General features: G+C 45.2%; 1 protein-coding gene and 1 long non-coding RNA gene across 2 annotated transcripts in view; one reads left to right on the top strand and one right to left on the bottom strand.

Moving 5' to 3' along the window:
- Positions 1–1,985: 1,985 nt before the first annotated feature.
- The window catches only part of gon4lb (gon-4 like b), a 31,740-nt gene continuing 9,993 nt past the window's right edge, over positions 1,986–23,732 (bottom strand). The window contains 22 exon segments of the mRNA XM_062422095.1: positions 1,986–2,322; positions 2,397–2,499; positions 2,620–2,722; positions 3,435–3,695; positions 4,414–4,507; positions 4,592–4,690; positions 5,637–5,945; positions 6,827–6,970; positions 7,595–7,792; positions 8,692–8,849; positions 8,949–9,195; positions 9,289–9,608; positions 9,645–10,635; positions 12,255–12,371; positions 14,143–14,293; positions 14,559–14,709; positions 15,436–15,622; positions 16,172–16,258; positions 17,154–17,403; positions 17,792–17,901; positions 19,349–19,389; positions 19,500–19,601. Of these exon segments, the coding sequence (XP_062278079.1) occupies positions 2,209–2,322; positions 2,397–2,499; positions 2,620–2,722; positions 3,435–3,695; positions 4,414–4,507; positions 4,592–4,690; positions 5,637–5,945; positions 6,827–6,970; positions 7,595–7,792; positions 8,692–8,849; positions 8,949–9,195; positions 9,289–9,608; positions 9,645–10,635; positions 12,255–12,371; positions 14,143–14,293; positions 14,559–14,709; positions 15,436–15,622; positions 16,172–16,258; positions 17,154–17,403; positions 17,792–17,901; positions 19,349–19,389; positions 19,500–19,601 (4,337 nt within the window). The 3' untranslated portion in view covers positions 1,986–2,208.
- Positions 2,737–3,357, top strand: LOC133983144 (uncharacterized). Its single transcript, XR_009925364.1, has 3 exons — positions 2,737–2,823; positions 3,065–3,199; positions 3,254–3,357. It is a non-coding gene; the product is annotated as an uncharacterized LOC133983144 (long non-coding RNA).

The following is a 23,732-nucleotide window of genomic DNA, read 5'->3' as shown; positions in this document are numbered from 1 at the left end:
TGTGTTGAAGCTTTTTGAAAAGTTGGAGCATCCAGCAGCTGTCGGCGCTACTTTAAGTTCATCCTAAAGGTGTTGGAGCTGCTGAGGACGTCGTCTTGATCTTCCTTTAAACTGTGAAGAAGACTCATTGTGTCCTTTTAAAAGATGAAATCAAGTTTTTTTGTTCTTCCTGCCGCAGAATTGGACAACGCCATCGACCCCGAAACTGGAGAGCGAGCCCAGAGATGACCCCACCCCAATGACGATGATGATGTCGTGTCAGCCTGTGGGCGGAGCCACAGAGACATTATGTTGTTCAGGACTGCTGTGAAATTCGACACCTCACCTGCAGCTGTTTTTAAGGCTGGAGTCCTTTCAGAGAGTAAAGAAAGGTTTAAGTGTTTAACTCACTCTCTTCATCCACTGGAGAGGAGCAGACCGGTTTCATGCTCAGGATCAGTCGTCTGTAGATGATTGATAAGTGATGTTTGGACTCTTGGTTTTATGATCGGATGAATATTCTGAGCGTGTTTGCTGACTTTTAACATTTTATTTTACTTTGTACATTTATGTTGTTTTGTGATGTTTTTTTATTGCGTTTCCTTTTTTGTCTTCACTGATACAATAAAGGTGAGGAATGTAAACAACGCTGCTTCCCGTTTGTCTCGACCAGTCAAACCCGTTTTCTGTCCATTATGTTTCCACAGTGGGCAACAGGCCAGCGACACCAGAGACCTGCTATCTGTTCAGACAAGCAGACATTTTAGGAAACATATCAGACTCTGAGAGTGTTTTCACCATTACAGGCAAATTTTATATTTAACCTATTTGAATAGTGGTTTAAATTTTGAATAACACAGACAGAGTGAGCTGCTCAGATCTGGTTTGATGGTGTCAAATAATACGACGTTTGTGTTGCTGTTTACTACATTTACATGTCAAAAAAACATCTATGATAGGTTCATTCTCCTGTGACGAAGGTACGGACATAGATCTGGAGTTGGTGTCCCAACCAGCACGCATGTGGCCTCATAAGGGTTAAATTTGGGCTGCAAAATGGGTCCCAAGTGGGTTTGTCTGCTGTTTCCATGGTTGCCCCACCTGTGTTTGCCCATATGGGGTCTAAGCAGAGGTGGGAAGTAACAACATATTTGTACTTGGTTACTGTACTTACATTGATTTTCCAGGTATCTGTACTTTACGTGAGTATTTATTTTTCTGATGACTTTTTACTTTTCCTACATCTGAACACAAATATCTGAACTCCTTACATTGTCAAAAGAGGCTCGTTTCTTGTTTCAACCTCAGTGACTTTATAAAAAGAAGACATGACGTGTAAGTGCGACGGTGTATTAGGAGCCTATATGTAGAGTTTGGTACCGAGGATTATGTGGCTACTGGTCCACTTCAGATCAAACGGTGCTAAGACTCGGTACATTCACGCTCATCATTCTGCAGCAGAACGAGCTGGTCGCAGCCTGAGGGGAATATTGTCCCTTTAACACTAGAAGAGTTTGAGTTTTTATAATGTTAATAACTAAAAACTACAAGCCTGTCACTTCTCCTGAATGTGTTTTTGGAGCTAAAGGAGCTCAAATAAAATACAAACCATTTCTGAGTGTTTTTAATTTCTTTCTAAAAGTACTTTAAAGTGATATTTTTCAAGTTTTTATTACTCCTATTAACCAAAACGGTCGCCCCCTGGTGGCTTTTTGATAGAATGCAGTTTTAAGTTACTTCTGCGTGTGCCTCATTTCAGAGGACCGGAGCTCCCCGCCTGGTTAAAACCAAAAAAAATACTAAATGTACATTTTAACAAACCTGATGCTGCTTTTAAAATTAGTTTAACATATTTATGAATTGATCATCTTACCTTATTTGTTACTGACCCATAAATATAAATATATATAATTATGTATATTTACTTAAAATCTGTACAAAACCGACTCGACTTTGTTCTTGGAGAAGAAATAAAAAAGGAGTCTTCAGTCTGTTGTGTACTGGTTCAACACATTTTAACAAAAAAAAATTTAATTGTTAAAAAAAACTTTTTTACAAAAATATTAAACAATAAACATTTCCTATTTACATTTTTTTTAATGTACAGTAAACACATCTGTGACCTTTGACCTTAAATAACAGCTGTGAACCCTTTCATAACAGAAAACCTCAAAACATTAAACTTTTCATTGGTCAATATCATTCTGCGGCTCTTCTGATTGGTTAATGTCAGTCTCGCTCCTCATTGGCTGCCGGGTCGGCGGGAGGAGCCTCGTCCTCTGAGCTCGTCTGACGCGCCGCCGTCCGAAACAGACGCATCAGATCCCGAAACCTGCGAGAGACCTGGAGACACGAGGAGGAGTTACTCACTGCTGTCACCTGACATGTTTAAAACTGAGGACTGAACAGCCAATCACCTCGCTCGGAGTCTTGTTGCCGAGCAGACTGGAGATCGCCTGAAACGTGTTCTGATTGGCTCCCTCCTGCTGACACGTGGTCAAAATGACTCGATCCGCCTCCCTGGAAAACAAAAAAAGGTTTCAATAAAGAGTCACACCTCCTCCTGCTCCACCTACAGAGGAGACACGAGGAGGAGCAGCAGGAGCAGCACCAGGAGCAGGAGGAGGAGCAACGGTGTACCTGGTCCAGAGGATGACTTTCTCTCCACTCGCTGTCAGAGAAATGTTCTTGGCACAGACGGGGAGGTCAGAAGGAGGACTGGGCCGAGGAGGAGCAGAGGAGGGAGAGGTGGAAGAAGTGGAGGAGGCAGAGGAGGCGCAGGTGGAGAGAGAGGTGGAAGAAGTGGAGGAGGAGGAGGTGACAGAAGGACAGGTTGACAAGGAGGTAGAGGGAGTTAGAGAAGAGGTGGAGGAGATAAGAGAAGAGGTGGAGGGGGTTAAAGAGGAGGTGGAGGAGGTAAGAGAGGAACCGGAGGAGATAACAGAAGATGTGGAAGGGGTAACAGAGGAAGTGGAGGAGGTTAGAGAGGAGGAGGAGGGGGGTAACAGAGGAAGTGGAGGAGGTTAGAGAGGAGGAGGAGGGGGTAACAGAGGAGGTGGAGGGAAGAATAGGGGAGGTGGAGGAGGTAACAGAGGAGGTGGAGGGAAGAATAGGGGAGGTGGAGGAGGTGGAGGGGTGAATAGGGGAGGTGGAGGAGATAACAGAGGAGGTGGAGGGGTGAATAGGGGAGGTGGAGGGGATTAGAGAGGAGGTGGAGGGGGTAACAGAGGAGGTGGAGGGAAGAATAGGGGAGGTGGAGGAGATAACAGAGTAGGTGGAGGGGTGAATAGGGGAGGTGGAGGAGGTGGAGGGGGTAACAGAGGAGGTGGAGGGGGTTAGAGAGGAGGTGGAGGGGGTTAGAGAGGAGGTGGAGGGGGTAACAGAGGAGGTGGAAGGGGTAACAGAGGAGGTGGAGGGGGTTAGAGAGGAGGTGGAGGAGGTAGAGGGGGTAACAGAGGAGGTGGAGGGGGTTAGAGAGGAGGTGGAGGAGGTGGAGGGGGTAACAGAGGAGGTGGAGGTAGATTGCAGCGCCTCCTCTCTCCTGCTCCTCTTTAGAGCCGGGCTCTGCTCCTTCTCGCTGCTCTTTCTCTCCTCCTCATCTTCATCGTCCTCCTCGTCGTCCAGGTCGTCCTCCTCCTCCTCTTTCATCACCTCCTCCTCTTCCTCCTTCTCATCAGCCAGGGGGAACGAGCCTTCCCATGATGCTGCGCTGCGATCTGTGAGCAGAAACTATGAAGTTAGACAAAAACATTTAATGCATATATACACACACACACACACACACACACACACACACACACACACACACACACACACACACACACACACACACACACACACACACACACACACACACACACACAGACAGACAGACAGACAGACAGACAGACAGACAGACACACACACACACACTCTCACTCTCACACACACACTCATAGACATAGACACAGACACAGACACAGACACAGACACACACACACACACACACACACACACACAAACACACACACACTCTCACTCTCACTCTCACTCTCACACACACACTCATAGACATAGACACAGACACAGACACAGACACAGACACAGACACACACACACACACACACACACAAACACACACACACTCTCACTCTCACTCTCACTCTCACACACACACTCATAGACATAGACACAGACACAGACACAGACACAGACACACACACACACACACACACACACACACACACACAAACACACACACACACACACTCACTCTCACTCTCACTCTCACTCTCACTCTCACTCTCACTCTCACTCTCACTCTCACACACACACACTCCATCCATCCATCACACACACACGCAAACAGACACAAACACACACACACGGAAACACACTCTCACTCTCACACACACACACACACACAGACACACACAGACACACACACACACTCACCAGGTTGAGGACTGTCGTCTCCCTTCAGCTCTTTACCTATCTGGGCGTAAAGCGGGTCCAGACTCTTCATGGCTCTGGAAACGCCCACTGAGCTCTGCACAGGAAACAGGAACAGGTGAGTCATGTGACCGTAAACCGGCCTATCGCTGCCTCACACCTGATGACCTCACTCACTGACCTTGTTGCCATGGCAGCGGGAGCATCCTTTCCTCCGGTGTCGGCGGATCTTTGCATCGTGACAGAGGCAGGGCCAGTCTTTATCCGACCAATCGCAGTCCTGGAAACACACACTAAAGGTTACTACAGGTCAGTAAACGACACTAAAGGTTACTACAGGTCAGTAAACGACACTAAAGGTTACTACAGGTCAATAAACGACATTAAAGGTCACTACAGGTCATTAAACGACACTAAAGGTCACTACAGGTCATTAAACGAGACTAAAGGTTACTATAGGTCAGTAAACGACACTAAAGGTCACTACAGGTCAATAAACGACACTAAAGGTTACTACAGGTCAATAAACGACATTAAAGGTCACTACAGGTCATTAAACGACACTAAAGGTTACTACAGGTCATTAAACGACACTAAAGGTTACTACAGGTCAGTAAGCGACACTAAAGGTCACTACAGGTCAGTAAACGACACTAAAGGTTACTACAGGTCAGTAAACGACACTAAAGGTTACTACAGGTCATTAAACGACACTAAAGGTTACTACAGGTCATTAAACGAGACTAAAGGTTACTATAGGTCATTAAACGACACTAAAGGTTACTACAGGTCATTAAACGACACTAAAGGTTACTACAGGTCATTAAACGACACTAAAGGTTACTACAGGTCATTAAACGACACTAAAGGTAACTACAGGTCATTAAACGACACTAAAGGTTACTACAGGTCAGTAAGCGACACTAAAGGTCACTACAGGTCATTAAACGACACTAAAGGTTACTACAGGTCATTAAACGACACTAAAGGTTACTACAGGTCATTAAACGACACTAAAGGTAACTACAGGTCATTAAACGACACTAAAGGTTACTACACGTCAGTAAGCGACACTAAAGGTTACTACACGTCAGTAAACGACACTAAAGGTTACTACAGGTCAGTAAACGACACTAAAGGTCACTACAGGTCAGTAAACGACACTAAAGGTCACTACAGGTCATTAAACGACACTAAAGGTTACTACAGGTCATGTGAGGTCTCACCTTGTAGTTCCTGTGGACGTCCAGCTTCCTCCTCTGGCGCCGGCTCGCCATCGGTTGGATCTTGTGCCCCTCCTCTTCCTCTTCGAGCTCTGGGAGCGTCACTTCCTCGAAGCCGCAACTGGCCCCGCCTCCCGACCCCGAGCCCACGCCCTCGCCGCCGTCTAACCCGCCCCCTCCCTCCTCCGGCCAATGAGCTTCTTCGAACTGTCCCGGACGCGCCGGCGGTGGGCGGAGCTCGTCGAAAAACACCCAGAATTCAGCTTGTAAGTGGGTGTGGCCTTTGAGCAGCGTGGCCATCTGAACTTTGAGCTGGAAGACATGAAAACAGCTGATCGATCACCTTCAATCAACCTGGGATCAATCACCAGCTGATCAATAACAGCTTGATCACACCGTCACTACAAATCAACAAAATCAGGCGCTGCTACTACAGTAGTTACGGTAGCTTAAAGGCCTCATTCTGCTGCGACTTCATGCTACCGTAATTACTGTAGTAGCAGGGAGGGCAGCGTCAGCATTACCGTAATAACCAGTGTATAGGTCTCAGTCTATTTTGGGGGATGACATGCTGATAAAACACTTGTTAAACTCACTAAAGTGTAGTTATGGAATGATTGTGACATAGAATTGAAAGAAAGTAAAAATATGTTTTCATTTAAGAAATTATTTAAAACCAAAACATTAGAAAGTTATGTAAGAAGTGAATAAGGGGATTTGTGAATTTTTGAAAGCAGGTATCTGGATATTTATGTTTTTAGTTTGTTATGAGAACTTAAATTGTTAATTTATTTTACTTTGTCATGTTTAAAGTCACTGCTACTGACTTAAGTTTTGTTTGAAGAAACTGAATTCATGTTTTAAAAAAGGGAAAACAAAATAAGCTCAGGCTTCAAGCTTCACCTTTTTTTCGGTCAAAGAAAAAAAAAAGAGAATAAAAGAGATTAAACAATTTGTAAGAGAAACATAAAAGGGATAAGGAAAGAATGATGATATATTAATTGTTTTGTTTATGTATCCTATCACTTTTTCTCTTATCTTTGTTTTGTTTGCATGAACATCTGTTAAAGAAATTACTGTGAGTATATTTTGTAAATGATCGGAAAAATAAAACTTACCTAACCTAAAACTAAACTAAAACTATCCTGGCTGGTGATTGGCTAAGCGCCTGTGTGTGTGGGGGGGGGGGGTACCTCGTGGATGCTGGTTGGGCTCAGGTCTGGACCGGCCTGCAGAGCCTTGATGATCTTCTGGTAATGTGACGGATTATCTCCAAAACTGATCTCCAACTGTCGCAGGAACCGCCGGCTGCGCTCGAACGCCTGCTGCTCCTCAAACTGGAGAGAGAGCCAGAGACCAGAGGTTTACAGGTTAATAACAGGCGGGGAGCTACGGTCCTCTGAAAGGAGGCCAACGAGGAAGTAACTTAAAACTGCATTCTATCAAAAGGCCACCAGGGGGCGACCGTTTTGGTGTCAAAAGGACTTCCGTCTCTATACAAGTCAATGGAGAATTCACCAACTTCTCACTTGATTTCTAACCTCAGTAAACGTTTTCAAAATGTGTTTATGGTCTCAATCGCTAGTTTAAAGCCTTCTTCAATGCAGTATGATGTTCATTTGGGACATTTTGGCCTCCCTGATTTTATATGTGACGATAAAGCAGGGTATGCATTAGGGCGTGGCTACGTGGTGATTGACAGGTTGATTGGTTCACAGGTTCAGGAGGGCGCCTCATGCTCCTCCTGATGCCCATATAAGTAGAATCCCTGTCTTTATTTTTCCCAGCATGCACCTGAAATTTTCAAGATGGCGCTGCTCAGATCCGATACTATTGGCCTCCGAGCAGCAGTCCACAAACCAATGGGTGACGTCACGGATGTTACGTCCATTTCTTATATACAGTCTATGGTTAATAATGATGAAGATGTCAGAGCCCTGCAGTACACCTGCGTTCCTCACCAGTCCACACTCCAGCGCCTGCTCCGGGAGCATGAAGGCGGCGAAGTCTCGGAGGAGGTCAGTGCGGTTTCCCAGGATGCATCGCAGCTTCCTGAACAGCGCGAGCACACGCTGCCCTTCTCCCAGCAGCTCGAACTCGTTCAGCAGACACACGAACTCCTCCACCTTCCCGGGAAAGTCCTGCAGCGCCTCGCGCACCTGAACACACACACACACACACACACACACACACACACACACACACACACACACACACACACACACACACACACACACACACAACATTAGCTACAGACAATGACCTCACCTGCTCTGAGGCTGAGTGTACTGTTACTATGGAAACCGCTCTCCAGGTTAAAGAGGAGGTTAGCAGTTATGACATCACTGACAGGTTAGTTATTACATCACTGACGGGTTAGTTGTGACATCACTGACGGGTTAGTTGTGACATCACTGACGGGTTAGTTATTACATCACTGACTGGTTAGTTATGACATCACTGACTGGTTAGTTTTTACATCACTGACGGGTTAGTTATGACATCACTGACTGGTTAGTTTTTACATCACTGACGGGTTAGTTATGACATCACTGACGGGTTAGTTATGACATCACTGACGGGTTAGTTATGACATCACTGACTGGTTAGTTTTTACATCACTGACGGGTTAGTTATGACATCACTGACGGGTTAGTTATGACATCACTGGCGGGTTAGTTCTGACATCACTGACGGGTTAGTTATGACATCACTGACGGGTTAGTTATGACATCACTGATGGGTTAGTTATGACATCACTGACGGGTTAGTTATGACATCACTGACGGGTTAGTTATGACCTCACTGACGGGTTAGTTATTACATCACTGACGGGTTAGTTGTGACATCACTGGCGGGTTAGTTCTGACATCACTGGCGGGTTAGTTCTGACATAACTGGCGGGTTAGTTCTGACATCACTGACTGGTTAGTTTTTACATCACTGACGGGTTAGTTATGACATCACTGACGGGTTAGTTATGACATCACTGACGGGTAAGTTATGACATCACTGACGGGTTAGTTATGACATCACAGACGGGTCGTCCTGTTCTCACCCTGTTGAGGTAGCTCTGGGCGAACGCCACGTCTTTGCTCTCTCGGTGCGGATCGTTGTTCAGCAGGTTCTCGTCGTACAGCAGCAGCAGCTTCGCAGCGTCTTTACTGTGACGCTCCTGCCGACTCCTCCTCAGGCCGCGGAGAGGACGGCTCCGACCTGCAGGGGCAGAGAGGAGGCGCAGAGGAGGAGGACAGACAGTGAGCTTGAGACCTCCTCCGCTCACTGAGACAGACGCTAGAGAGAGAAGACACAGACCTCTTCCTCGTCCGGAGCACCTCCCTCCTCCTCCTCGCGGCGTTCCCTCGCAGGACGGCGTCTCCTCGTCTCCTCCGGCCTTGATGTCCCTGCCTTCTCCTGACTCCTCCCCTTTGGGCCCCTCTTCCTCCTCCTCCTCTTCCTCCTCTTGAGAGCCGGGGGAGGTGGGAGAGTGGTCCTCCTCGGAGTCGGCGTCGGCACAGAGCCTCCTCTCCGACGCCAGCCACGTCAGCTGCTTCATCGTCTCCTAAAGAGGTCAAAGGTCAGGGCTCGGTCACATTTATCACCACTAATCAATTAACCAATAAACCTTTACATTAATCAATCACTTCCTGTTTACCTGTAGCTCAGGTACCGACAGCACCGACTCCTCCGATGCCGATGACATCACTTCCTCCTCGTCTTCGTCCTGTGTGAGGTCATCAAAGTCCTCCTCCTCCTCCTCTTCGCCCTGCCTGTCCTGATCTTCATCCTTCTCCTTCTCTCCGTCCTCGTCCTCCTCTTCGTCCCCTTCTCCTCCCTGCTCTCCGTCTCCTCCTCCTCCTCCTGTGTCCTCCTCTCTACCTCCTCCTGCACCACCCTTATTGTCCTCCTCTCCACCTCCTCCTGCCTCTCTCCTTTCTTCGTCCCCTCCACCTCCTCCTCCACCTCCTCCTCCACCTCCTCCTGCCTCTCTCCTTTCTTCGTCCTCTCCACCTCCTCCTGCTGCTCCTCTCTCTTCCTCCTCTCCACCTCCTCCTCCTGTTGCTCCTCTCTCTTCCTCCTCTCCACCTCCTGCTGCTCCTCTCTCTTCCTCCTCTCCACCTCCTCCTGCTGCTCCTCTCTCTTCTTCCTCTCCACCTCCTCCTTCTTCTCTCCTCTCTTTCTCCTCTCCACCTTTCAAACAGACAACACCGAGATGATTCAAGCTCCTCTCCTCCTCCTCTTTTTCCTCCTCCTCCTCCTCTGCTCCTGGACAGGACGACAGTGATGATATAGACTCTGAACTGTCCTCATCTCCTCCCTTCTCCTCCTGTCTCACCTCCTCCTGCAGGTGGGGCCTTGTGCAGTTGTTCTTCACCTCCTTCTGCTCCTGTTTGATCGCAGGGTGGAGCTTCTGCCCCAAAGCATGCAGGGAGGAGGAGGAGGAGGAAGGAGACGAAGGTGTCCACACCATCTGGAGCACGACGTAGCCTGGGTTCAGGACAGCGGCTGAGCAAGGCATTATGGGATTTGTAGTTTCGGGGTTGGGTATGGAGGGGAGGGGGAGGAGGAGGGGCGGAGGAGGCCCCGTGTCTTGTTGCCTGGAAACATTTCTCTGCCCAATAGGAAGGCAGGACTGGATGATGTCAGCACACAAAGGGCGGGGCGGGACTGGGTGAACGGCAGCCAATGGGACGGCCCCACAGGGAGGAGGCGGGGCTAACGGCAGAGCAGGGGGGTTGGATGGTAACGCTACACCTGGAGCAGGTAGCTGGGCCAAGTAGCTGATTGGCTGCACGTCCGCCTGTCTGTCCGCCGGGCAGAGGGGCAGCAGTGATGCATTATGGGCCAGGGTGAAGAGGCGTCTGGAGGGGGGGGCCGGCTGGCGGGAGGCCTTGTTGTGCCAGTAGGGGTGGAGCCTCAGGGTGCAGCCTTGGGGGAGGGAGGGGGGGTAACGTGGCGGACAGGTGCTCAGTCTGGTCCTCTGGATGATCTGCTGACTGTTCTACAGGTGAGATCCATCAGAGACAGGAAGTTACATCACAATGCTGACTGATGGGAAGTTACATCATCACTTAAAAGTAACTGGTTCCATTATAAAGTAACTAGCTACATTATAAAGTAACTAGTAACTAGTTCCATTATAAAGTAACTAGCTCCATTATAAAGTAACTAGTAACTAGCTCCATTATAAAGTAACTAGCTCCATTATAAAGTAACTAGCTCCATTATAAAGTAACTAGTAACTAGTTCCATTATAAAGTAACTAGCCCCATTATAAAGTAACTAGTAACTAGTTCCATTATAAAGTAACTAGCTCCATTATAAAGTAACTAGTAACTAGCTCCATTATAAAGTAACTAGTAACTAGCTCCATTATAAAGTAACTAGCTCCATTGTAAAGTAACTAGTAACTAGCTCCATTATAAAGTAACTAGTAACTAGCTCCATTATAAAGTAACTAGTAACTAGCTCCATTATAAAGTAACTAGCTCCATTATAAAGTAACTAGTAACTAGCTCCATTATAAAGTAACTAGTAACTAGCTCCATTATAAAGTAACTAGCTCCATTATAAAGTAACTAGTAACTAGCTCCATTATAAAGTAACTAGTAACTAGCTCCATTATAAAGTAACTAGTTCCATTGTAAAGTAACTAGTAACTAGCTCCATTGTAAAGTAACTAGTAACTAGCTCCATTGTAAAGTAACTAGCTCCATTATAAAGTAACTAGTAACTAGCTCCATTATAAAGTAACTAGCTCCATTGTAAAGTAACTAGTAACTAGCTCCATTATAAAGTAACTAGCTCCATTATAAAGTAACTAGCTACATTATAAAGTAACTAGTAACTAGCTCCATTATAAAGTAACTAGCTCCATTATAAAGTAACTAGCTCCATTATAAAGTAACTAGCTCCATTATAAAGTAACTAGCTCCATTATAAAGTAACTAGTAACTAGCTCTATTATAAAGTAACTAGTTCCATTGTAAAGTAACTAGCTACATTATAATGTAACTAGCTACATTATAAAGTAACTAGTAACTAGCTCCATTATAAAGTAACTAGCTACATTATAAAATAACTAGTAACTAGCTCCATTATAAAGTAACTAGTAACTAGCTCCATTATAAAGTAACTAGCTCCATTATAAAGTAACTAGTAACTAGCTACATTATAAAGTAACTAGCTCCATTATAAAGTAACTAGTAACTAGTTACATTATAAAGTAACTAGCTCCATTATAAAGTAACTAGCTACATTATAAAGTAACTGGCTCCATTATAAAGTAACTAGCTCCATTATAAAGTAACTGGCTCCATTATAAAGTAACTAGTTCCATTATAAAGTAAATAGCTCCATTATAAAGTAACTAGTTACATTATAAAGTAACTAGCTACATTATAAAGTAACTAGTTACACTCAGCATTATCTTGTGAGAACAGTAACTTAGTACTTTAGTGTGGGAGCTACAGGAATAGTTAGTTAAATAGTAACAGATTACTTTTTTGGAAACGTAACTAAACAACTGAGAACACGTTAAGTTACTCATTACAGCAAAAAAGTAATCAAGTACTCTAATGCATTACCCCAAACACTGCTGCCCAGTTAGTGTATTCTTACCTTGAGCCAGTTGGGCATGATGGAGGTCCTCCCGTCCACTGGGGGGCGCTGTTCTCCCGGCTGGACTCTGCTGCAGGCCAGCGGCAGCGTGGGAACGGCTCCCTGCGTCAGGAACGTCTGAAAGAGGCAAAGATCACTGTTTCCTGTTTCCTGTTTCCTGTTTCCTGTTCTTATTAAACATAAACAATATATACAAGCTAATCTGTTTCTGCCACGGAAACAATCACGTGAAGCACTTTTAATGTCGTTAACTGTGCTGCTATATAGATTTAGTTCTTGAGCAAAGTGTCCAAAGTTTGGCTTTGAGTCCATTTCTTCTTATGTAAATAAAAATCAACAAGAGAAACAAAATCTTTGTCTTTTTCTTCATTTTTTTTTTTTTCACTCAAATTGTTATTAATTTTGATGATATAAACAGCACAGAACAACATGTCAGTGGGTAACGTGCCTTTTTGATACATTCATTGAATGACTTTAACTTCATTCAGTCTCCAGTGGTGTCTCTGTAGTGAGACTTATAATCTGTCCTTTTCTCCCATTTCAAATTAAATTCAGCTTGTTGGAATCTCAATATATGAGATAAGTCTTTCCAACCAGTTCTCCAGAGTGGGAGAGTCCTCTCTACACCACTTCCTGGTGATTGCCTTCTTGGCCGCAGCTAACAGTATTTTGACCAGGTATCTGTCCTCACTTTGCACATTTTCCCTTGTCAGGTTACACAAGTATAAAATCTCACATGACTTTGGTAGTTCATATCCACCCCCCCATACATCATTCCAATAATTTCTCATTTTAGTAAATTCCCAAAATACATGAGTATGGTCTGCGTTCTGCTCCCCACACCGTCTCCAGCATGTTTGTTGTGAATGTGAAAATTTGCTTTTGGTTTGAGGAGTAATTTCTCTTCATTTTCAAAGTGTAAAAGAACATCTCTTTCTCTGAGATTAAATGGCTTGTTAGTTTTTCTCATTATAACATTTTGTACATCGACCGAAATATTTTACACAGTGAAAAAATAAATGACATATTGTTTCTTCTTCTACACCACAGAAGTCAGCAGAGTATTCAATATATATAATAAAATCTCTATAATGTCTTTTTACTGGATATATACGGTGCCAGATTTTAAAGGAAACTTCTCTTACTTTATTATTAAGACACAATTTGTCTCCAATTATCCAAGTTTTAAACCAGTTAATTTCTCCATAAATAGATAAACCAAAACAATCTTCCTGTGTTTAGTGTTTTAACAAGGCGGGGAGTTCTGGTCCTCTGTTGCCAACCAGGAAGTAACTTAAAACTGCATTCTATCAAAAGGCCACCAGGGGGCGACCGTGTTGGTGTCAAAAGGACTTCCGTCTCTATACAAGTCAATGGAGAATTCACCAACTTCTCACTTGATTTCTAACCTCAGTAAACGTTTTCAAAATGTGTTTATGGTCTCAATCGCTAGTTTAAAGCCTTCTTCAATGCAGTATGATGTTCATTTGGGACATTTTGGCCTCCCTGATTTTATATGTGACGATAAAGCAGGGTATGCATTAGGGCGTGGCTACGTGGTGATTGACAGGTTGATTGGTTCACAGGTTCAGGAGGGCGCCTCATGCTCCTCCTGATGCCCATATAAGTAGAATCCCTGTTTTTATTTTTCCCAGCATGCACCTGAAATGTTCAATATGGCGCTGCTCAGATCCGAAACTATTGGCCTCCGAGCAGCAGTCCACAAACCAATGGGTGACGTCACGGATGTTACGTCCATTTCTTATATACAGTCTATGGTTGAAACTTGTACATGATTTATAATATGTCTGTTTATAGGATCAGACAACTAATGTTCAGTTTGTGTAAATGTCACAGTGATGTCACAGTGATGTCACAGTGATGTCACCTTGATGACGCTGCTGTGCGGCGCTCTGGAGCTGCTCATCTCTCGGACGTGTTTCCTGAAGTTCCACTGAGTCTTACAGAGCAGGTAGGAGCTGATCAGCTGATCCGGCTGCACCGCCCCCTCGAAGTGCTTCAGGCCCAGGATGATCAGCCTGCACAGAGAGCATCATGGGAGTTTATTACCACCAGCCGCCACAGAGAGCATCATGGGAGTTTATTACCACCAGCCACAGAGAGCATCATGGGAGTTTATGACCACCAGCCACAGAGAGCATCATGGGAGTTTATGACCACCAGCCACAGAGAGCATCATGGGAGTTTATGACCACCAGCCTCCACAGAGAGCATCATGGGAGTTTATGACCACCAGCCTAACCCGAACCCATCATGCTAAAGGATTAGCGCCGGGCTACGTACCCGTCCTCTCCCGCCGTGTAAACGCTCCGCTGGTGTCGGGTGTGCTGGGCGCGGTCCAGGCTGCAGACAGGAAGTAGTTCTGTGTAGAGGAAGACGGGCCGAGTGGCGAACAGCCAGGCGGCGTCGGCGGGCATCAGAGGGAAGGCGTGGCCTAAAAACAGAACCAGAACCACGATGAACGGGCGGGAAGAAAACAGGTGGAGCTATTTTATTATTATTGTGTCTGTCTGTGTGTATGTCTGGAATAAAACACCTGTAACCTCACTGTGAGGTTCTTGCTCTTTTGCTGAAATAATTTTCCAGGACATTTTCAGCTGCTACAGTATGATGGACAAGTTATCACCCATAAACTAACTTCTTTTCTCTCTCCGTCCTCCCTTCCTTCCTTTCCTTTCCTCCCTTCCTTCCTCCCTCCTTTCCTTCCTTCCTCCCTCCCTCCTTTCCTTCCTTCCTCCCTCCCTCCCTCCCTCCTTCTCTCTTTCTTTCCTCCTCCTACCTTCCTCCCTTCCTCTCTCCTTCCTTCTTTCCTCCCTCCCTCCTCCCTTCCTTCCTTCGTTCTTTCCTCTGTCCTTCCTCCCTTCCTTCCTTTACTCAAGGACAACAGGAGGGTTAACATGCTTAGAAATGTACCATAATTAATAATAGAGCATCACAGGAGCTGCTGCCTAGAAGCAGAGAAGCTCTGTACCTTAATGTTTCCTATTAGAGCCAACATGACAACAGACTGAGCTCAAACCTTCTACAATGTTTGCGTTCACTCAAAAAGCAGAGAGAGGAGAAATAATGTTCCAGGACATTTTCACTTTTTCTCTCATTTTCCAGGTTTTCCAAGAACCCTGTCACAGAGGGAGGTGAATGGTTCATGTCTCCTGCTTACTGTTGGTGGTGGGAGTCATGGTGGGGAGCCAGCGTCTGGAGGCAGCAGGAGCAAGAGGAGCAGCAGGAGGCTGGTCTCTCTGCTCCACCTCCTGCAGGAGATCCAGCGCTGGCTGCAGGTTACACACTCTGAAACAGCTGGGCAGTAACGCCTCCTCCTGACGGCCGGAGAACTGCTGCAGCTCCTCCTGGAGGGGGGGGGGGGGGGGGTTAGTGTGTGCTGGTTACTGACCAGGTAGTGTTTGTGTGTGTGTTTGTGTGTGTGTGTGTGTGTGTGTGTGTCTGTCTGTCTGTCTGTGTGTGTGTGTGTATGTGTGTGTGTGTGTCTGTGTGTGTATGTGTGTGTCTTTCTGTGTGTGTATCTGTGTGTGTGTATGTGTGTGTGTGTGTGTGTATGTATGTGTGTATGTGTGTATGTGTGTGTGTGTGTGTGTATGTGTGTGTCTTTCTGTGTGTGTATCTGTGTGTGTGTATCTGTGTGTGTCTGTGTGTGTATGTGTGTGTGTGTGTATGTGTGTGTGTGTGTGTGTGTGTGTGTGTGTGTGTGTGTGTATGTGTGTGTCTTTCTGTGTTTTTCTGTGTGTGTATCTGTGTGTGTCTGTGTGTGTATGTGTGTGTGTGTGTATGTGTGTGTGTATGTGTGTGTCTTTCTGTGTGTGTATCTGTGTGTGTGTATGTGTGTGTCTTTCTGTGTGTGTATCTGTGTGTGTGTGTGTGTGTGTGTGTAGTTCACTAACCAGGTAGTTCTTAGTGATGGCTGCTTCGTGGTTCAGAGCATCGACGCGGCGGCTGAGCAGGTGAACCTGAGTCAGCAGCTGAACGTGCTGAGAGAGAAACATGTCAGAGTCTATTAATGCCTCCTTCACTTCAACAGTTAAAATGTTTTATGGGATGGTCCGCGCTAAGATGACACTTTACATCTCCATTGCACTTTAATTAGTAACTTTATACCTTTAATTTAAACAACTAGTTAGAGATTTATGGGCCATCACTTCGTCCTTTTAGAGCTTCACAAGAGAAAAGTCACTTTTACTCTGAGTACATTTTTAAACCAGTAGTTTCACTTGTACTTAACCCTCCTGTTGTCCTCGAGTCAAGGAAGGAAGGGAGGAAGAAGGAAGGAAAGGAGGAAGGAAGGGAGGAAGAAGGAAGGGAGGGGAGGAAGAAGGAAGGAAGGAAGGAGGGGAGGAAGAAGGAAGGATGGAAGGGAGGAAGGGAGGAAGGAAGGAAGGTAGGAGGGAGGGAGGAAAGAAGGAAAGAGGGAGGGAGGGAGAAAGGAAAAGAGGAAGGGAGGAAGGAAGGAAAGGAAGAAGGAAGGGAGGAAGAAGGAAGGAAGGAAGGGGGGTAGGGAGGGAGGAAGGAAGGAGGGAGGGAGGAAAGAAGGAAGGAGGGAGGAAGGAAAGAAGGAAGGAAGAAAGAGAGAGGAAGGAAGGAAGGAGGGAAGGAAGGAAGGAAGGAAGGAAGAAAGGAAAGAAGGAAGGAAGGAAAGAAGGACAGAGGAAGGGAGGAAGGTATGGGAGAGGAAAGAAAGAGAGAAGGAGGGAGGAAGGAAGGAAGGAAGGAGGGAGAAAAGAAGGAACAGTCAAAACAGACGGGGTCAATTTGACACGAAGGTTAAGTAAAGTTTAATCAAAGTAGTGAGTAGTGCTACTTTTACTTGAGTAGAATATTTCAGCATCTTTCCACCTCTGCTGACAACATGTCTTCCATCTCAGGTACCTGCTGAACCTGCTGCTGCAGCTGCAGTTTCTGGGCGTAGTCCAGGTGGAGCGCGGGGCTGACCCGGCTCGGCAGGACTAAGACGGATGTGACGGAGTCGGGTTGAGGGCTGGTTGAGTCCTTCAGGTTCAGGTTGTCACGGTGATGGTTGGTGGTGTCCTGCAGAGCTCTCCTCTGCTGCAGAGCTTCATACTGTTTCCTGACCGTCCGCCGCCGCTCTGTTAGCATGCTGGCTAACGGCGCCTCAAAGCTACAGACATCAAAAAGGGATTAAAGTGCTGAAACAGAAAAACTTTAAGACATCCAGACTTAAAGGGAACATATAATTTACACCTCCAGCTCTATATTAATATTCTGTGTCGCTCAGTTCAGCCTCTGTCTATTAACAGGCTGTTTTAGCTCCTGTCTCTTTAAGGCTAAATATAGTAAACAGGAAATGGTTTTGGACACAGTGGATGTCTCCTCTCAGCTGGATTCTTCTTCATGTCTTTTGTGAAGAAGCAGCAGCAGAGGCCTTTTTTTTCTTCCTCCCAACCCAAGCAGTAACAGCACTTCTCTGCTGCACCGTCCCAACAGGAGGATACATATGTGAACATGCATGTGTTTGACAGTGAGTGTAGTTTGTGCAGCGGTGTTACCGTAAAGCCTGGGGGACGTTGAATTTGGGTCCAGTCTGTAACGGGGCCTCCTCCTCCTGTTCTTCCATCTCAGCTGCCACCTCCTCCTCTTCCTCCTCCTCTTCCTGGAGCTACACAACAGACCAAAAAATCCCAAACCCATGAATGCAGGAACAAAAGTGCTGCCACGAAGAGAGGCGTCTTTAAATAAAATTTATTATTATTATTATGTACTTTCCCAAATTGTCCTGATAGTTCTGAAGTCCTGACTCATCCTAAAGAAAGTCCCGACTCATCCTAGAGAAAGTCCCGACTCATCCTAGAGAAAGTCCTGACTCATCCTAAAGAAAGTCCCGACTCATCCTAGAGAAAGTCCCGACTCATCCTAGAGAAAGTCCCGACTCATCCTAGAGAAAGTCCTGACTCATCCTAAAGAAAGTCCCGACTCATCCTAGAGAAAGTCCCGACTCATCCTAGAGAAAGTCCCGACTCATCCTAGAGAAAGTCCTGACTCATCCTAGAGAAAGTCCTGACTCATCAGTCCTGACTCATCCTAGAGAAAGTCCTGACTCATCAGTCCTGACTCATCCTAGAGAAAGTCCTGACTCATCCTAGAGAAAGTCCTTACTCATCAGTCCTGACTCATCCTAGAGAAAGTCCTGACTCATCCTAGAGAAAGTCCTTACTCATCCTAGAGAAAGTCCTGACTCATCAGTCCTGACTCATCCTAGAGAAAGTCCTGACTCATCAGTCCTGACTCATCCTAGAGAAAGTCCTGACTCATCAGTCCTGACTCATCCTAGAGAAAGTCCTGACTCATCCTAGAGAAAGTCCTGACTCATCAGTCCTGACTCATCCTAGAGAAAGTCCTGACTCATCCTAGAGAAAGTCCTGACTCATCAGTCCTGTCTCATCCTAGAGAAAGTCCTGACTCATCCTAGAGAAAGTCCTGACTCATCAGTCCTGTCTCATCCTAGAGAAAGTCCTTACTCATCCTAGAGAAAGTCCTTACTCATCCTAGAGAAAGTCCTGACTCATCAGTCCTGACTCATCCTAGAGAAAGTCCTTACTCATCCTAGAGAAAGTCCTGACTCATCCTAGAGAAAGTCCTGACTCATCAGTCCTGACTCATCCTAGAGAAAGTCCTGACTCATCCTAGAGAAAGTCCTGACTCATCCTAAAGAAAGTCCTGACTCATCAGTCCTGACTCATCCTAGAGAAAGTCCTGACTCATCAGTCCTGACTCATCCTAGAGAAAGTCCTGACTCATCAGTCCTGTCTCATCCTAGAGAAAGTCCTGACTCATCCTAGAGAAAGTCCTGACTCATCAGTCCTGTCTCATCCTAGAGAAAGTCCTTACTCATCCTAGAGAAAGTCCTGACTCATCCTAGAGAAAGTCCTGTCTCATCCTAGAGAAAGTCCCGACTCATCCTAGAGAAAGTCCTGACTCATCAGTCCTGACTCATCCTAGAGAAAGTCCCGACTCATCCTAGAGAAAGTCCAGACTCATCCTAGAGAAAGTCCTTACTCATCCTAGAGAAAGTCCTGACTATATAAGTATAAAACAAGTCAACTCACTGTATCGAAGAGCTCCTCCAGCAGCTCGTTCACTTCCTTCTCTGAAAAGAAGAGGAAGAGTAAATAATGAGGTGAAGAAGAGCAGAATGAAACCCTAGAAGCTTCAGACACTGGTGAAACTGGGAGCAGTGGGACGGTCCGTGAAACGTACTGGTGATCTGGACAGCTCGGTCCGTCCTGTAGTCCTCCAGGTCGGGTTCATCCGGGTCGTCGTGCACGTTGTACTCTGGGTCATCGTCATCATCGACTTCCTCTGAGGAAACAAACAGTCAGGATCAGTGATAATAAGATGATGAATTCATAAATCAGTTAAATTAGATTTAAAAGCAGCATCAGGTTTGTTAAAATGTACATTTAGTATTTTTGTTGGTTTTATATCATTTGAAATGACATTTGCACCATTTTTACCAAAAGTAAGACTGAATGCTCCTGAAAATGTCAAATGGTGTAACCACAAAAGAATGATAAATATTACATATTTTATCCTCCTGGAAGAAGAGAAAGATAGAAAGAAAGAAGGGAGGAAGAGAAGAAAGGAGGAAAGAAAGGAGGAAAGAAGAAGGAAAGAAAGATTTGATTTTAAAAATCAATTTATTAAACAATCAACAACAACACTAGTTAAAAAAAACAACTATTTCACCCAAAAGTCACATAAATTAAAATGACAGACTTAGGTTACCAAACAAACCCACTGTACAGAGAACACCAGCCACCGCCCATTTGCCTTCAAACACCTCAAGTTGTCCCGTCACCTCATAAAAAGAGTGCTCAACTCTTAGACGAGCTGCAACAAATCCTTTGCACAACTGTTCTGGATTTACAGAACCAGCACCCTTTATCATATTTTTCCTGCTAATCCATATGGCCAGCTTAGCTACACCAGACAAAAAATTAATTAAAGTATGCACTCCTTTCTTTTTTGCTGAGTAGCGTGGACCAAAAATAAATAACTCAAAAGAAAAAACTTCTCCTAAACCCTGAAACCATAACCGAACTAACTCAAATAACCCTTTCAATCTTGGACAACTAACAAACAAATGTGCTACGGTCTCAGTCTGTGAACAGAAAGGGCAGCTATCATTTTGGCCCGGATCCAGGTGTGCCACGTATCTGTTTGTAGCTACTGCACCATGTACAACCCTCCACTGGAGGTCAGCTGTCCTCTTATCAATGGGCAGCTTGTACAAACTTCTCCAGCAGCCTTTTGGGGATTTGCCCGGGCCAAAAAACTCAGCCCACCTCGACACTTTCACTCCTGTGAGAGAGCGATAATGTGACACTTTGACACAAATCATATATGCTCCTTTTTTTGTCAGTCTCTCAAACACCCCCAACTGTGGAGATGTAAAAGTCAGAAGAGAATCCTCTTCGTCCTCCCAATCCACAACAGCAGGGACAACAGTCAAGGATGGAAAAACATATCCTCCATCATCATTCCACTGGTCGACATAGTGTTGTACAGAACCTCTCAGACTCTCCGGTATGGACCTGACAAACCTCTGTCACAATTCTGGACTTCAGTCTGGAAGATCTTATTTTATCCATCTCCCCCAAAACATCAGTATTTGATAGTGTAGACTTAAGCAGATGTCCCAATTTTACACAGCTGGCTTCACGGAATGCAGTTCTCAGACTAGATGAAGACAGGGTCTCTGACTTTATGAATTCACTAAAAAACAATGGCTCTTCCAACAACCATGGTCCAGGCCGTGACTCCGGATCTTTTTCAGCCTTCAGCACCTGCCACGCCTGCAGAACTGACGAGTAGAAGGGAGTGAGCCCATCAAGGTCCATCTCTCCAAGTCTCAGAAGAAAAAGTTGCTTACCATATCCGAGACGACCAACTCTTTTCAAAATGATCTCTGCAGTTTCTTGCCACCTTAGTCCATGATGATACAGCAGCCTCTGTGCCGCCCTCAGCCGAAAAGCCAAAATTCTGGAGGACACATCCATTAAACCCTGTCCTCCCTCTTGTACTGGCAAGTACAAAGCAGCAGCACGAACCCAATGCCTGCCAGACCAGAAAAACTCTATCAGAGCCCTCTGGATCTCCTCAATAAGACCTCTGGGTGGAGTTAAAACAGATAATTTGTGCCACAGTGTCGAGGCGACTAGGTTATTAACCACAAGGACTCGTCCCCTATAGGACAGCTGAGGAAGGAGCCATTTCCATTTAGACAACTTAGCACACACCTTCTCCAAAAGACCTTCCCAGTTCTGTTGTTGAAATGCACTTGTCCCTAAAAAGACCCCTAAAACCTTCAAGCCATTAGTTCCCCACTCCAACCCTCCAGGTAGACTTGGTCCTCTGTCCCCATCCCACTGTCCTACCTGTAAGGCCTTACACTTTGCCCAGTTCACTTTGGCACTAGAGGCCTTTTCATATAGTTCCAATGACTGCGCTACAGTCTGGACATCTCTTTGATCTTTAATAAAAATACTAATATCATCAGCGTAAGCCGAAACGACCAAAGGAAACAGTGAGGCCTTATCCAACGATATACCGGTAAGCTTAGCTCTCAATCTGCACATCAGCGGTTCTATTGCCAGACTGTACAACTGCCCAGAAATTGGACATCCCTGTCTAATCCCCTTAAAAATGGGAATTGGTCTACTCAATCCTCCCCCCAACTTAACCATACATGATGCCTCGCTATACAGTAGTTTTATCCACTTAATAAAACTGTCCCCCAAACCATATGCCTTGAGTGCTGAAAATAAAAAACCATGGTCCACCCTATCAAAAGCTTTTTCCTGATCAAGTGACAACATCCCAAAATTCAACCCAGTGAAATCACTAATGTCCAAAATATCTCTCATAAGAAAAAGATTATCAAAAATACATCTTTCCGGTACACAATAAGACTGATCCATGTGGACCAAAATGTCAAGATAGTCCTTAAGCCTATTAGAAAGTGCTCTAGAAAGCACCTTATAGTCCGTACAGAGAAGTGCCACTGGCCTCCAGTTCTTTAATAAGGCCAGATCACCCTGTTTGGGCAGCAGGGAAAGAACTGCTCTGCGACAGGAAACCGGTAAGTGCCCATCAATATAACATGCTTTTATCACTCCAAAAAAATCCGGTCCAATCCACTCCCAGAAACACTTAAAGAAATCTGTCGTTAATCCATCGATCCCCGGTGCACGTCCTGTATTCAGCTGTCCCATTGCAGCAGTTAGCTCCTCATAACTTAGCTCTGTATCCAGGGAGTCTTTTTCAGCCGAACTGAGACACGGAAGCCCCTCCAGAAGTTCTATAACACAAGCGTCATCACAATGTTCTGCTCCAAACAGGTCAGTGTAAAAGTCTATGGCATGCCTTCTCATTAAAACTGGATCTGTAGTCACCCCACCTTCAGGAAGTTTAAGGCAGGTCATTTGCTTGTTTCCAACCACAGTCCGCTCTAGATTGAAAAAAAAAGAGGTGGGCGCATCCATGTCCTTGATAGAGAGGAAGCGAGATCTCACCAAGGCCCCCTTTACTCTCTCCTGCAGGAAGGAACTCAATTCTCGTCGTTTACCTTGCAACAAGTCCTTTATACCAGAATCAGATGATATCTGAAAACTGCCTTCAATTTGTTTGATTTCCTCTTCTAAATCCTGGATTATTTTCTTAATTCTAACTGTGGAGTGAGAAGTATACTGCTGACAAAAAACCCGTATCTGTGTTTTTCCCACTTCCCACCACTGACTAAGAGAGTCAAAATCTATCTTCCTGCACCTCCACTGTGTCCATAAATTGACTATACTTTGACAAAAAGTTGTATCCTGAAGAAGTTTGTTATTAAAATGCCAGTGAGATTTAACTCTTTTCGCAGATGAGGTGTGAATTTTAATAGTTACCAGATGATGATCAGAAAAACCTACTGGGCTAATAGCACTACTAACTAACCGCAGCCTAACATTGTGGGATATGTAAAACCTATCTAACCTGGCCGCACTGACCCTATTATTACAAACCTTAGACCATGTATATTGTATCTCAGTTGAGTGCTTGACTCTCCATGCATCTACCAAGTCTAAGTGCTGTAACATCTTCCTTAAACTAATCCCAGACAGTAAATGTGACTCATCCCCTATTCTATCCAGTGTAAAGTCAATAGTGCAATTCCAATCCCCTCCCATTATAATGTAATCTTGATTATGCAAATGCATTTCCATTCTCAATTGATTACAAAGGGAAACTCTCTCTGAGCCCTGATTTGATGCATAAATATTAACCAAACAGTAAATCATACCATCTATATCAACTCTCACTAAAAGTGCCCTTCCTTGAACTAACTCTGTGGTGGATAGGATATTTACCTTTAAACTGGTGGAAAAAAGTACAGCCACTCCACTGCTTAAATTACTTCCATGGCTGAAACATTTTAAACCTTTCCAC

The sequence above is a fragment of the Scomber scombrus genome, chromosome 7, assembly GCF_963691925.1.
Source record: "Scomber scombrus chromosome 7, fScoSco1.1, whole genome shotgun sequence".
In the NCBI taxonomy this organism is placed as follows: Eukaryota; Metazoa; Chordata; class Actinopteri; order Scombriformes; family Scombridae; genus Scomber; species Scomber scombrus.
Note: the sequence above shows the minus strand (reverse complement) of the source record. Positions and strands in the feature narration are given on the sequence as shown.